At 36.3% G+C, this 12,871-nt stretch overlaps 1 protein-coding gene across 1 annotated transcript; it reads right to left on the reverse strand.

The window, feature by feature from the left end:
* Positions 1-759: 759 nt before the first annotated feature.
* On the reverse strand, positions 760-12,597 carry LOC148957502 (D-lactate dehydrogenase, mitochondrial-like). The gene is made up of 12 exons (XM_089115230.1): positions 12,219-12,597; positions 10,772-11,029; positions 10,043-10,184; positions 8,998-9,064; positions 6,278-6,370; positions 5,474-5,579; positions 4,732-4,825; positions 4,358-4,486; positions 4,000-4,127; positions 3,355-3,445; positions 2,199-2,310; positions 760-1,648 (listed from the first exon to the last, which is right to left on the reverse strand). The coding sequence occupies exons 1-12, from the start codon at positions 12,420-12,422 to the stop codon at positions 1,471-1,473; spliced, it is 1,602 nt and encodes a 533-aa protein (XP_088971356.1). The 5' UTR covers positions 12,423-12,597; the 3' UTR covers positions 760-1,470.
* Positions 12,598-12,871: the final 274 nt, after the last annotated feature.

Consider the following 12,871-nt stretch of genomic DNA (forward strand, 5'->3'; position numbering starts at 1 on the left):
CGATCCAGGTGTTCAAACATGAGCCAAGTGGATTGGACCCGAATGAGCACGCTTTTTGTATCCGTATCAGTCTGGTACGGATAGCAGACCCAGATTAGATCGGATAGAAGAGTTTTTGTGTGCACGGAAGACTTGTCCGTACCAGTTTGGGGCGGACCCAAATGGATCCGCTCTCGTGTGCACGGGGTCTAAATAATGGGGACTCTGGCACCAGGGCATAATTGTTAGTTATTTTCTTCTTTGTCCTTAATACGTTTTGCTCTGAGTTTTAAGGAATTTAGATATTTGGCTGTTTTTTACAGTTTTTATCAATATTGGCGTCCAACTTAAAATTGTTGTCAATCTAAAATTTTTAGTCATAATTTTTTGTTTATTGTTCAATATTCGTTTTTATACAAAATTGAATGGACAAAGAAAAAGCACTAAAATGACCCCTAATCCAATCATCGTTACGATAATCTGCTGGCAGGTGCACAGAAGCTGAGAAAAGGGGGCCTGTAGTCTCCCCTCAAGCATCAATTTTGTAGGAAAACTTTGAAATTTTGCTGCTTTACTGGATTTGTCGAAATTGGCCAAAGAACCTTGTTTATAGTTGCCAAACACCCTGTTCCATCAACTGATGCCCTGCTTGCTGGAAAGATGAACAAGGAATGAAATGAGGTCATGTGATTCAAGATTCACCTAGATGACGTCATTCTGATACGTGGAATAAATCCTACTTGAATTCTGCTTCTAAAGATACTCTCGAAAAAACGAAGCTTTAGCAATCAATATGGACAGATTGAAAATTTTAAAAGGACGGGTGCAAACAAACTGCAAGACTTACATCAACATACTGAGAACTTTGATAAAAAGAGCCCAGGTGGACAAATAAAGGCAAACAAAACTAAGGGTGATTGTGTCATCTGTACTTAAATTTGGTCAAGTATTTGGTTGATATTTATTACAAATAGCATACTTTGTTGTATTTGACATGGCATGAAGAGAGTACAAAATAAATAATCAACTTAAGACAATTCTGTAACAAATATTGTGCATAATTATAACAATCATGATAGAAAATAGCCAAGGAACAAATTGACAACTTATTTTTGTTTGTTTGGCATTTTCTTTACACGTGTGGTGACGTCATTGGTATAAGTTATCTTCACAGACCAGAGGCGGAAATTCATTGTAGGGAGGGCAAAACCTCCAAAAACAAGCAAATTTGTTGACAAATGAAAAAATTTGCCGACAAAAGCCCTAAAAACTGTGTCTAAACAGATCATTTAGCAAAAGCTACCCCCGTAATTTCCGCCTCTGACATAGACATGCTAAATCTGTGATGCGTACAAAAAAGAAATCCAATAAAACCTTTACTCGTGTATGTGATGAAATGAGTCAATTGATTGAATAAAATTTAGTTTCGCGGACAGCTTCTATCAAGCATATTTTAATTCTTTATTTACAAAAGCAGCTATTGAATAAAACTCAATAATAAAAATCAAGCACTTTCCCAGGATTAAGAATGTTTTTCGGATCCAAAGCTTTTTTAATCTGTTTCATTACGTTGAATGTGTCGTGTCCAAGCTCCTCCTGCAGTAACTTCATTTTGCCGATTCCTATTCCGTGTTCCCCTGTGCAGGTTCCGTTCAAAGACAGCGCATGCCTAGAAGAGACGAAAGTGTTCAATCTGTAATCAAATATGTGAGTCTCCCAACAGCTACATAAAAAGGCCGACTAGATAATTTACAATTTGTGTAGCTCCTCTGTCCACAGTCAACAGGTTAAACATACAATGTACTACCCTGCTTTTTACTTAATGATAACATACCCTAAGTCCTTTTCTTTAACCCCCAAAGCTTATAAGGACCGCCTGTTTACAAACATGGACGTTTGAAGAGTATAGATACGAAACTCAGGAGTTTCCCAAAAAAAAGATTTCGATAAGAGGACAAATTTTCACGTCTTCGATTTTAATCCTCTTGTGAACATTTGTTGAGATTTCCCTGAATTCTTATTCCAGAATTCAATCCCTCCACTTATTTCTACTTCCATAAAGAAAATTTTCAGAGAATATCCTAATCCCCTACGTTTAATCTAGAAACAATTTTTGAAAAAAGTTAAGACTTAGTGTGGGTATTCTAAACTTTTTCGCAAGGACTGTAATTCTATGGTATCGTCCTTAGTATTCCGTTTGTTGATGCCATCAACAATACCTGGCTAGTCTCTCGTGGAAATGCTTGGCTGCTGAAATTTCGTCTGGGTCTTTAGGATCGACGATCACAAAGCAATGAAAATTGCCATCCCCAACATGGCCCAGAACTGGTGCTATAGAGAAGGAAAGAAGCTATGCAGTTTCATCGTGTTTGGATGTAAAAACTGATAACTTACGCCACGCCAAAATGAGCATGGCGATTCGTATGTTAATTTCTTCAATCTTTTAATGGGAAAAAATTCAATCAATTCGCTATTCAAACAAAAGTGAGTAGCATGGTTTCATACCAGCTGCAAAAAAATTTGCGTATCATAAAAGAATTAGAGTATTTTGTGTAAGCATGGATATGCGCTAAGAAAGAGTTAGAAAAAGGAATATGGATATTTAAATCACGCAATTTTTCTAATACCAACAGCAACGTCATCATTCTATTAGCAACAACAACAACTTCGCTGAGCTGCTCATCTTTTAATTCTTTATTGCCAAATGTTCCATTAAAAGCAGAAAAAAACAGCAATTACGTTATAAAAGCTGTGTAAGGTTCCTAATTTTAAATTATCAAAGGAAACAAATGTCCTTTGACAACAGAAATGCTGTTATGAGTGCCCTCTGTTGAATGGACGCCTTACAGAGCCCTCCTTCGTTAGACATTGGGACCCCAAGTAAACAGATAAGATCAAATGAGAGAAAAATTGCTAAAGTAAATATTGAAATTATACAGGAAAGGCAGAAAGTTGGACTTCACATAAAATGCTGTCCGAGCCTGAAGTAAATCGGTTTGTTGACTACAAAGAGGATGTTGAGCTGGGAAATTGTGATGATGACGAAGAAGGAAAATCTCAATGCTATCGAAGTTAATTGAAGTGGGAACAAACGATCAACTCTTAACGAGGTTTTGATGCATAAAAGAGCATATCTACTGGACTGTTGATCTTTTTGCTTACATAAAACCTATTTGTGTAATGTGTACGTTTACAAATTTACAGTACTTCTAAAATGGATAAATTCCCTGCTCATAGGGAAAATAACTAAACCAGCTCACTCGCTCCGTTCCTCATGAATGTATGCTAAGCCAGTAAAGGTTCGTCTCACAGTTCTGTTCTGACAGTTTTGTATAACAGACGGAATTCATGTTCTAGCTGAAGAATGAGACTTACTGACTAAATTTGATGATACCGCGTCTTCTTTTGCCGCCGTAACTAGCTCAGGAAGGTTGGAAATCGGAACACAAACATCAGTTACTATTCCCTAGAAAAAAAGTCTATTTGATACCTTGGAAATACAAAAAATACGATACGCTGGGTGGTGTTATAAAGTGACAACTTACAAAAGAAATATCACATAAGGATAAAAAGGAAAATATTATATCGAAAAGATTTTTAAGCGTTTTAGAATCTGTAATGAAAAGAAATATGCCTTTGATGTGGATCCCCCATCGATAGAATCCTTGCTTTTAGATCAGCCCAAAAGAGCGCGGATGACGCTAGCTTCGCGGTCCAAAAGGGATCCGTGAAAACTAACTTCCTTAATTTTAAAATACATGCATAATATCTCAAGTTTTACCCCGGGGGCTGAGCTAGCTTTCGATGAACCTGCGAAAATAATCACTTGTGATAAATTATCATCTAGCTATGCTTATTTACAGATTTTGCAGATTGGGTCGACCTCGACCACGATCAATTAGACTTCTGGAACCAAGCAGAAAACATTTATTTCAACATTATTAGGAGAATATCCAAAATAAGTAAAACGACTCTATAATCTAGAACAAATGATAACATTGCTTTAAGCATATAGCTCACTTTGCAGCCCGGTTTAAATGCAAGTGCGGCGTAGTACATGCTGTGTCTTGCTTTCCACAAACGGTTCCTTTCTTCCATCTCTTTTGCCCAAAAGAAGTTTGATCCTTCGTTCATGTTCACAATTTCATCTAAAAAGGAATAAACTTTTTTTAATAAGTGTAAAATGAAATTGGAAAAGTCGTAGTGATTATATCCAGTTATTCTTTTTTATGACAATAAAAAAAATCCAGAACTTGACCAAACCATACGCCTTGTAACCTTTTCATGGAGGAAATCTTCTCTATAACTCATTTCATAGGTCCTGCAACAACAGTTTACAATCTTAAGTTGATGAGCTATAGCAAATTGATCAACCTACTTGTTTTTTCAAGCTGATCTTCGACACTTTTGTCGCTGCCATGGAACTCAAGAAACAGAGAAGGGGCAACCGTATAATCTGTCCCAGAGTACTTATTGCACATCTCCATAGCAAGATCGTCCATTAGCTCTGAAAGACGAATTAAAAATTGGCCTTCAAAAATCTACCGACTTATAAAAAGATAAGAATAAAAATTGTCCCCATTTTACCATCTAACTTTAGAAAGCGAGATTACACTTCCGCATCTCTTCAGAAACGCCACTGCCGATAATAAACCGCCAAGGTAATGGGCTAGGGAAGTGACTACATACAACGAGCTTACTTAAGCAAAGCTGGTGTCAACATGACTTACAAGAAGATAGAATCCTGCTTACCGATGCGAGCAATTGGTATCCCACATTGAAGAATCATAACAACAGAGTCCACCGCATCTTTAATTGTTGGAAAACTGCAAACAGCTGCAACGATCTAACGGAAAATTGTTATAGCATCCTAGAGTTAAAGTTTATATTTGTTTAGCAGCCATAAAATGTATATGCAATATAGCACAGAAAGTATCACTGATAGACAATCATGAGGTGTAGAATAAGGCGGTTCGAAGTTGCAATTCAGTCTCCCATTTAATGCTATCATCACGTAACTGTTCCTTGATACAATAATATGTACACCAAAGCGCGTACGACTATGATTATACGGCTTCTTTCATTATATAACAGAATGGTAAACAGCAAGTTCAATAAAATATACGGCGTAAATTCATAAGATATCATGGGTTTGTTTTATGATTGAGAGCTTTAAGATTTCACTCCTTTATCAAGATATAAAAATAGCTTCACATTACAAGGTAAACCTTTGAAGGAAATTTTGCGAATCTACTGTCGTCCGTACGAATATTCAAATCTCTTTGTTTTGGACTCTTCATTTTTGATCGTATAACAAGACAAAAATCGACAATTTCAATGATCACTTGCCTATCAAACGAGTCGCAGTCAAGCTAAAACAATAATAACTTTTACATTCACTGGGTCTCATTATTGAGTCGTTACTTTCAATAAGTTATGAGAAGGGATGGGAACATCCTTATGGTATGACTAATAAGTATGAGAAAAGCCTTACTGTTTCGGGTATTGGGTACAGTCTCAGCGTAGCTTTCGTTATCAAACCCAGTGTTCCCTCAGATCCAACAAACAAATTTGTTAAATTGTATCCAGCAGCAGTCTTTCTGTAGTTAAAGTAAGATATTTAACAATAGGAATCATTGAAAATTATGAAAACTTTCGCTGTTTACAAGATTGGCATTCAAGTCAGGTATTAAAGGGGAATCTCCCTAGAATGGCATTCAAGTCAGGTATTCAAGGCTAAATGCATCTTAGACAAAATTACTTTATACAAAGTTAGAGACGTAGCCAAAGAGAAAGCCGCAGATTTGAAAATAATACTCATCCCAATGCTAACCTAGAGGTGATACCTTACCCTACTGCCTCAATACCTTACTGCCTTCACCTCACTATGAGAACTTGCCAAAGTTGTAGAACAAGAATTAGACACTTTCAAGATTTTCGATGGCATTAAGGGGGCGGTTATTCGAAGGGTAGGGGCACTTTTCGAGGATGAGCGCTTTTTAGAGAAAATACGGTGACAGAAATTCTGAAATCCCGTTTTCACTTGACCAACTCCACCATGGCTTAGCCTGTCGCGATAATCGGTGATTCTTTGTTGGAACTTGAAATAACCGCAGGTTTCATTTCTCTGAGTCACGTTTTCCCCTGAATGTTTTAAAAATTTACAGACAGATAAATTCTAAGCCTCGTTCTTAGTTAACGTAAGTGCTAAAATTTCCAAGCTTCGCTTAATACATGTGACTGCAAGGATTTTTCCATTCAGCAACCAAAAGATCAGACCAAAAAAGCTAAAAATTACTTGGTGCGGCGGTCTTTTCCTGCAGTGTGGATTATTTTCCCATCAGCAAGAACCACTTCTAAGTTCATCACATTCTCCCGCATTGTGCCATATCTGTCATTAAAAAGACAGTTTACTTCAAGAAGACTGAAAAAAGAATCTACGCTGAAGCAACATCAATCTAAGGATAACTGGAAAGAAACTTCAGAAAAAAACAGCAGTATAATTTAGACTTAGGATTTTGAAAACAACATCAGCCCGATGAACGGTCTTCAAACCAATGACAAATATTAAAAGTATAAATTTCTAGCTTCACAGAGGCACGAATGAAGGGACATGAACGATAATTAACCGATCGCTTTCCATAGAAGTTGCTTGACTTCTGTAATTTTTCTCATGGAAAGCCGTCAAGTTGGCTAATTACCAGCCTTCTCCGTGGTTTCTACCTTAAAATTCTGTAGCCATTAAACTTTCTAATAAGATATCTTGTTCGGAAGACGAAACCTTTAGTCCTTCGTTTCGAAACAATACCGTTCTAACCATTCAGCGTCGCAGGGTCATGGCAAATGCGGTTTTCGCACAGCTGTTTTGTCTGTGACGGCACAACTCTTGAACTTCCCGCCAGGGCTTCAAAAGACAACGCGCATGTGCAATGACCACAAAACGGGGGCTAGTGCATGGTCTGGAAGACAGCCATTATTCATCTCCCGAACAAATCAAAGGAGGAATTAAATGTTGTTAGGGCAGTTATTTTCAACAAATGACTGCGCCAGACTTTCAAAATACCAAACACAGCACATGAAACAAACGAAGAAGTGCTTCAACGCGCAGAAACCACCAGATCTCTTGTAAGAACAATAAGAAGGGGACAGCACATTTATTGGACACTACACGAGAAAGGAAGGACTAGAAGCCATCGTTAGGGAAGTGAATAGAAAAATACAATGAGAGAAGAAACTGGACAGCCTAGAAATTTGGTAGGGAAAAATAGAGAAAATGAAACCATAAGGAGATCTAGAGATAGAGAAAGATGGAAGCTCGTGGTCGCCGACTCTTGTCAGGGTGACACTTGATGATGATGGTGATGATGTTGCGGCACACTAGCTTGCCGTGAGAGATTGTCAGGTGTTCTATGGGAAAACTACCACTTGCATTTTATTGGTTTTAAAAATCCATTTCTGCGATCTTTGCTTGTAAAAAATTTGCTACCGTCAAATCACTGTAACGGAATAATAATCATAATCACACTGAGTGAGAAAAAAATATGAGCACATTGAGTGTCAATATAGAACATTTTGGCTCGATGGTGTCTCGGTGGATTTTTTCATGTATAAAAATGAGACATGGTAAAAATTGAAAACATTACATGGGGCAAAGGATGGCAAACCAATATACTCAAAGACCACAGGTTTCTTTAACAGGGAAGATAATGGCCCTAAGATGACAGGATACATCCCTAGCTGAGATGCCCATAAGGTGAATTTCGTGGTAAAAGATCTAAGGTCTGCAAACTATAAACACTTGTAGCCAAGTAATTCGTCAGTATTATGAAAGTATATTGTTATTCTTATGTAAGCGTCAAACAACACGAAAACCGATTGTCAGAAAGCATCTGACACAGTTACTTGCCTAAAGAGCTGAGGAGCGATAAATTCAAATGCATGTGTACATTGTTTCAAATGTACAGGGGATAACTGATAAAAGGTTAGGTGCAAGACAGGGATAAGACAGGGATGTATGTTAAGTCCACGATTATATACATTATCTATTAAATGGGATTGAATTGCTTCATATATGGTCAAACTTGATATACATCTTTGTGATGGTAGTGATATTTGTTTAATTTTGCTCAGTTTGCGAATAGAAGTGGTAAATGGAGGTAAATGGGGAAAGAAAGTTAATTTAGATAAGAACAAACAAAGCGTTTGCATTAGAAACTGAGGTGAGACAAATACACAGGTTTGTTTCTGTCGTCCCGAAAATTTTGGTAGAACGCTACCCAAAATCCACGTATCTGAGAATAAAAACGATAAAAACTACGTTATTGAACTACTAAAGATGTTATTGAAGAACTTAAAAAAGATTGCCGTCTTTTGCAGCTTTTAAGATATCTGGTATTGCCAATTTACGTTCAGTATCAACATTGTGGATTTGCGTGAGGGGTAAACCCATTTGCAGTCTTGAATAAAAAAGTAACGGTGACAGTTCTGGTTGAGCCCTATTAAAGAAGCCATCGAATTAAGGATTAATTTTAGTTAATCTCTGAGTGGAGTTCTTACTATGTTAAGGGTCTTATCTTATATGAATATTTCAGGTGATTAAAGAATTAAAACTCACATTCTCAAGCTTTCATAGAAAGAGCCCATAAATATTTTTTTTGCTTTTATGAAAATTCTACTTTTGACATGCTCATTCATACATTAATGCTTCATGACTCATTTTTAAAAATATTTAATAAGACTCGAAAAACAATTCAGTCATTGAAAGACAGTATTTGATAGATAGAGAGACAAAAGTAACACAGTTAAAGGCATATCCAGTATAAAAATATTTTTCAGGAATACGATTTAGTAAGTATGTTAGTATGTAAGTATGATGAAAAGATGAACACCTGTTCTCCACAAAAAGGGAGTCTGAAGCCCTTTAAATATAATTGACAACACTCTGCAATCTGCATTTTTGGTTTAAATGTGGGCCATCTTATTTGGTCTGAGGTGACAATACATATAAATGTTACCTACCTGACAGCATTTGTTCCTGAGGCACTTGTAGCAACCATGCCACATAAGGAGCATTCTGCCCCAGGATCTATAAAAAACAAATAACTGTGGTTGAAGCTTGAAGCTACTTCAAAAAATATTTAAAAAGAATTCAAAAAAGGTTTCATTAGTAATTAGCATTAAAAAATCAGATTGAAAAGATGACTTAATTAAAGTTGGCCTAAAAAGATTTTGCTTACTTCTTACCAATTCTTCACTTACTATTAAGTCAACAGAAAATTTTTAAAAACAAATTAATTCTGTTTTTCCAAACTTATATTGCAAAGTACACTATATGTAGACAGAAATACTCATAGCAAACCAATTAATATGAGTAAGGTCATTTAAAAGCCTGAGACTATTTTCTGTAAGTTGAAAAAGACTTGGATCTTGTCAACTGAGATGGTTTAACTTCTTGTTATAACAAATTCAATGGCATCCTATGTTATCATATGAATGCAACTAACCATGGCCAAGGAAATGACTCTTTGTAACTAAAAGTTTGATTGAGAAAGGAACTGTGCCACCCAAAGGCCAAAAATGCAGCTGCCAGTGTTACCAACCACATGGTGCATCACTAAAGGCCTTACAGGTTGGTGCTTAGGACAGCACTTACCATATTCTCTCTTAAGACCCCCCTCTCCAATGAGCACCCCCAAATATTATGAAAACAGATGAAGACCAGCTAATCATCACAATAGTCAGTCATCAGCCAAACATAGTTACGAAAACCTATGCTTTTTCAATAGGGAAAGTTGTCTTCAAATACTGACAGAACCAGATATCCAAAAATCTTATTGAAACAAAAAGCTAATTTGCATCTTCATCAAATCAATATGCAGACTCTCCTCTGAGGCATTATGACTGAAAATTAAAGTAAAAACAATGACAGGCTTTATGCAACTTACACAAATGTAATACCAATTGTTATACCATTCGCTATTCTCCAACATGTAAAAAAGCAATAAAAATTCCACAAAGATTTCTTCTGGAGAAAAAACATGTGCAAATCATAGGGTATGCCTACCTACAGGGAACCAAAGGCCAGCATCCTTGACGTAGTGATTCAAATCATCTCGTTTAACACCTGGCTCTACAGTGACGTCAAAGTCCTCTGGGTTCAGATCAATTATTTTGTCCATTTTTGTCAAATCAACACAAATTCCACCCTGAAAAGTTTAGTGTGAATTCCTATACTTGGAAAACCTCTAGATATGAATCAAAAGGAAGAACAGGACCATGTGAAGAGTAATTTTGCAACCTAGAGTGATGTTTTCATGTTTTGGTTTCTAAATATGCAACATTCAAATGGTCAACAAAGCAGACTTTCAATCTGATGGATGAATGAACAATTTTTTTTACAAATTTTACATCTTATATGAGCTTGCTAAAAAACAATTAGGAATCTCATAAATTTCATTGTAATTCCGTAATTACATAATTCAGATGTCTTTTTACCTCGCATGGCAAAAATAATACTTAGCAACTTTTGTATCTTTTTCTGGCACCAATCTCTTTTTTAATCCCCTCCTTTTGACTCATTCACTGCCATAGTGACAGGAGCTGTCATCCCCAATCAATTGTGCCAACTATTTCACCCCTTTTTAACACCTTACTAAAAAAATAACATCCTCCAGCCAATTGAGAAGACATTAACAAATCAAATTCTTCTATGTATTAAGGTTTCTAGGAGTCATCAATATGATGTGGTTTAAAAATTTAAAAGAAAGTTAAAAGTGGGAAAAGCAAAAGATACCTGAGTAGCAGTGACACCACCTTCTAGCCCAGTTCCGGTGCCAAATGGTATAATATGGACATTCTTGGAGTAGCACACCTTTACAACTTCACTTACTTGTTCCACATTTTGTGGAAAAACCACAGCATTTGGCATAAAAGATTCATGATAAGATTCATCATGACTATGATGCTCTCTTACAGACATTGAAGTAGAGACATTTTCAGCACCACAGATTTTCCTCAATAAATCAAGGCTTTCAATAACTGCTGCAGGGGCCTAAAAAAATTATTATCCATTTAACATAATAAAATTTTAGCTTACAAAATACAACACAAAGCATGAATTTCAGAGCAATACCTTTAATTTTCCATGTTGAAATACTTTTTAAGAAAAGATAGATTAAACTCTGATATAATCCTGTATGCCGGGATTAGCTATATATAACTTGCATTTTTATGGGACTGTATATTCTGTTCCATCATGGATTGTAGATTGTTTGTCACTATGTGTTGTCATTATGAGTATCCAATTTTACAAATTATACAATCCTATTGTAGACTTTAAAAGTATTGCTTAGACATGAATCTTGGCAAGGAGCCAATGAAAGAAATCACCCAACACAATTCTGGATAACATTCACCATATTAAACTCCAACTCATAAGGTACAGAAAGCATAAGCTCCTTTGGTTCTCCAAATTTGGAAAGCTTGTCATGCACACAGAAATTGAAGATCTTGGTGTGCAAATTAGCAAATTTTGTCTTTTGAGGTGCATCAAAAAGCAAATTTTAATGTGCACAGAGGAATTTTAGTTTGCTATGTTTGTGAAACAGATACAACTCTGAAGAATTTGATTCAATGTAAGAACATTTACCAAGAAGAAGTAAAGGTGCATTTTTAGTATAAGTGAACTTGAGATTTCTGGCAGGTGAAATAAACATATAAACAGCAGAACCAGATATTTTTTCAAATTTTCACTTCAATGCAGAATTTGGAGGAGGTTATTCTTTAAACTTCAAAGGCCGGTAAAGGAGGAGGCTATTTCATCAAAATTCATTAACTGATCTTTGGTAGATTTGGTGAAATTTCAGAAATTACACTGGATTCTATATCATATAAGAAAACTGACAAGAAGTGACCTTTTTGCCAGTGTGATGTCCCACCGTACACCTTTGCGATGAGGAATAAGCGGGGAAACTTTATTAGGCCCACATTTCATTTCGCCATGCAGTCTATTGCAGTATATATCGTGTGCAGGAGGGGGAAAGAGGGACGCAGATTTTTAGGGCCGAATACCGTTGATGAACCAAGAAAAGTCCATTTTTGGTCGGCCCATAAATGTCATTTCAATTCAAGATCACCTTACTTGCTTTAATTTGTGCTTTAAATACGATTGTTAATATGCATGTTCCTTTATTTACATATTCTTGAACCCTTAATGCACAAATGCCCTGGTTTTCACGTACCATGCTATTATTCCTTTTCCATAATATAGCGCCTGATTGGTGCTGTTCAAATTTGGGCCTAGTCAGCAGAGGGATAGACTTCCTTGACTTTGTTTTTTGTAACAGCGGGCAAAGCCTTGATCTAGTAGTAGAGAATCTTCTGTAAATTGGTTTCCAACTTTGGGATAAAATTGGTGAAGCCTTCTTTGCCAATCTGAATTCCATTCTCCAACAGGCTTACTTTCATTCCAATAATTTCCTTCACTTGAGTACAGCTGTTTCGTTTGTTGTTGTTGTTATTGCTGCAAAGAGTGAAATTGTTTCTGAGATCAGCTTCAGCTGGCTAGTATTTCTAGGATACAGTTACAATCCCGGACAAAAATGGGCGAGAATTTTCAAGGAAAGCTTATATTTTCACTTCCCTTTCAAAAATAACTTCCTCCTCCCCCAATTCAATATTGAATGCATGATTTTGAAGGAGAAATGATAGAACTACAAATCCAACATTGATTCGGGGGAAAAGGGGGGATTCGAATTTATAGGGGCGATAAAAAGTAAAAAATTGCAGAAATTGCATTTTGTCTCAACAATTTTGTCCGGGATTGTAGATACACAACGTCAACAAATTCGATAAAAAGCTACATTTGTTCAGAAACTGAGGATTTTCTCGTATT

The sequence above is a fragment of the Rhopilema esculentum genome, unplaced genomic scaffold (assembly GCF_057945365.1).
Source record: "Rhopilema esculentum isolate cy_ngs unplaced genomic scaffold, ASM5794536v1 HiC_scaffold_23, whole genome shotgun sequence".
NCBI classification, from domain to species: domain Eukaryota; kingdom Metazoa; phylum Cnidaria; class Scyphozoa; order Rhizostomeae; family Rhizostomatidae; genus Rhopilema; species Rhopilema esculentum.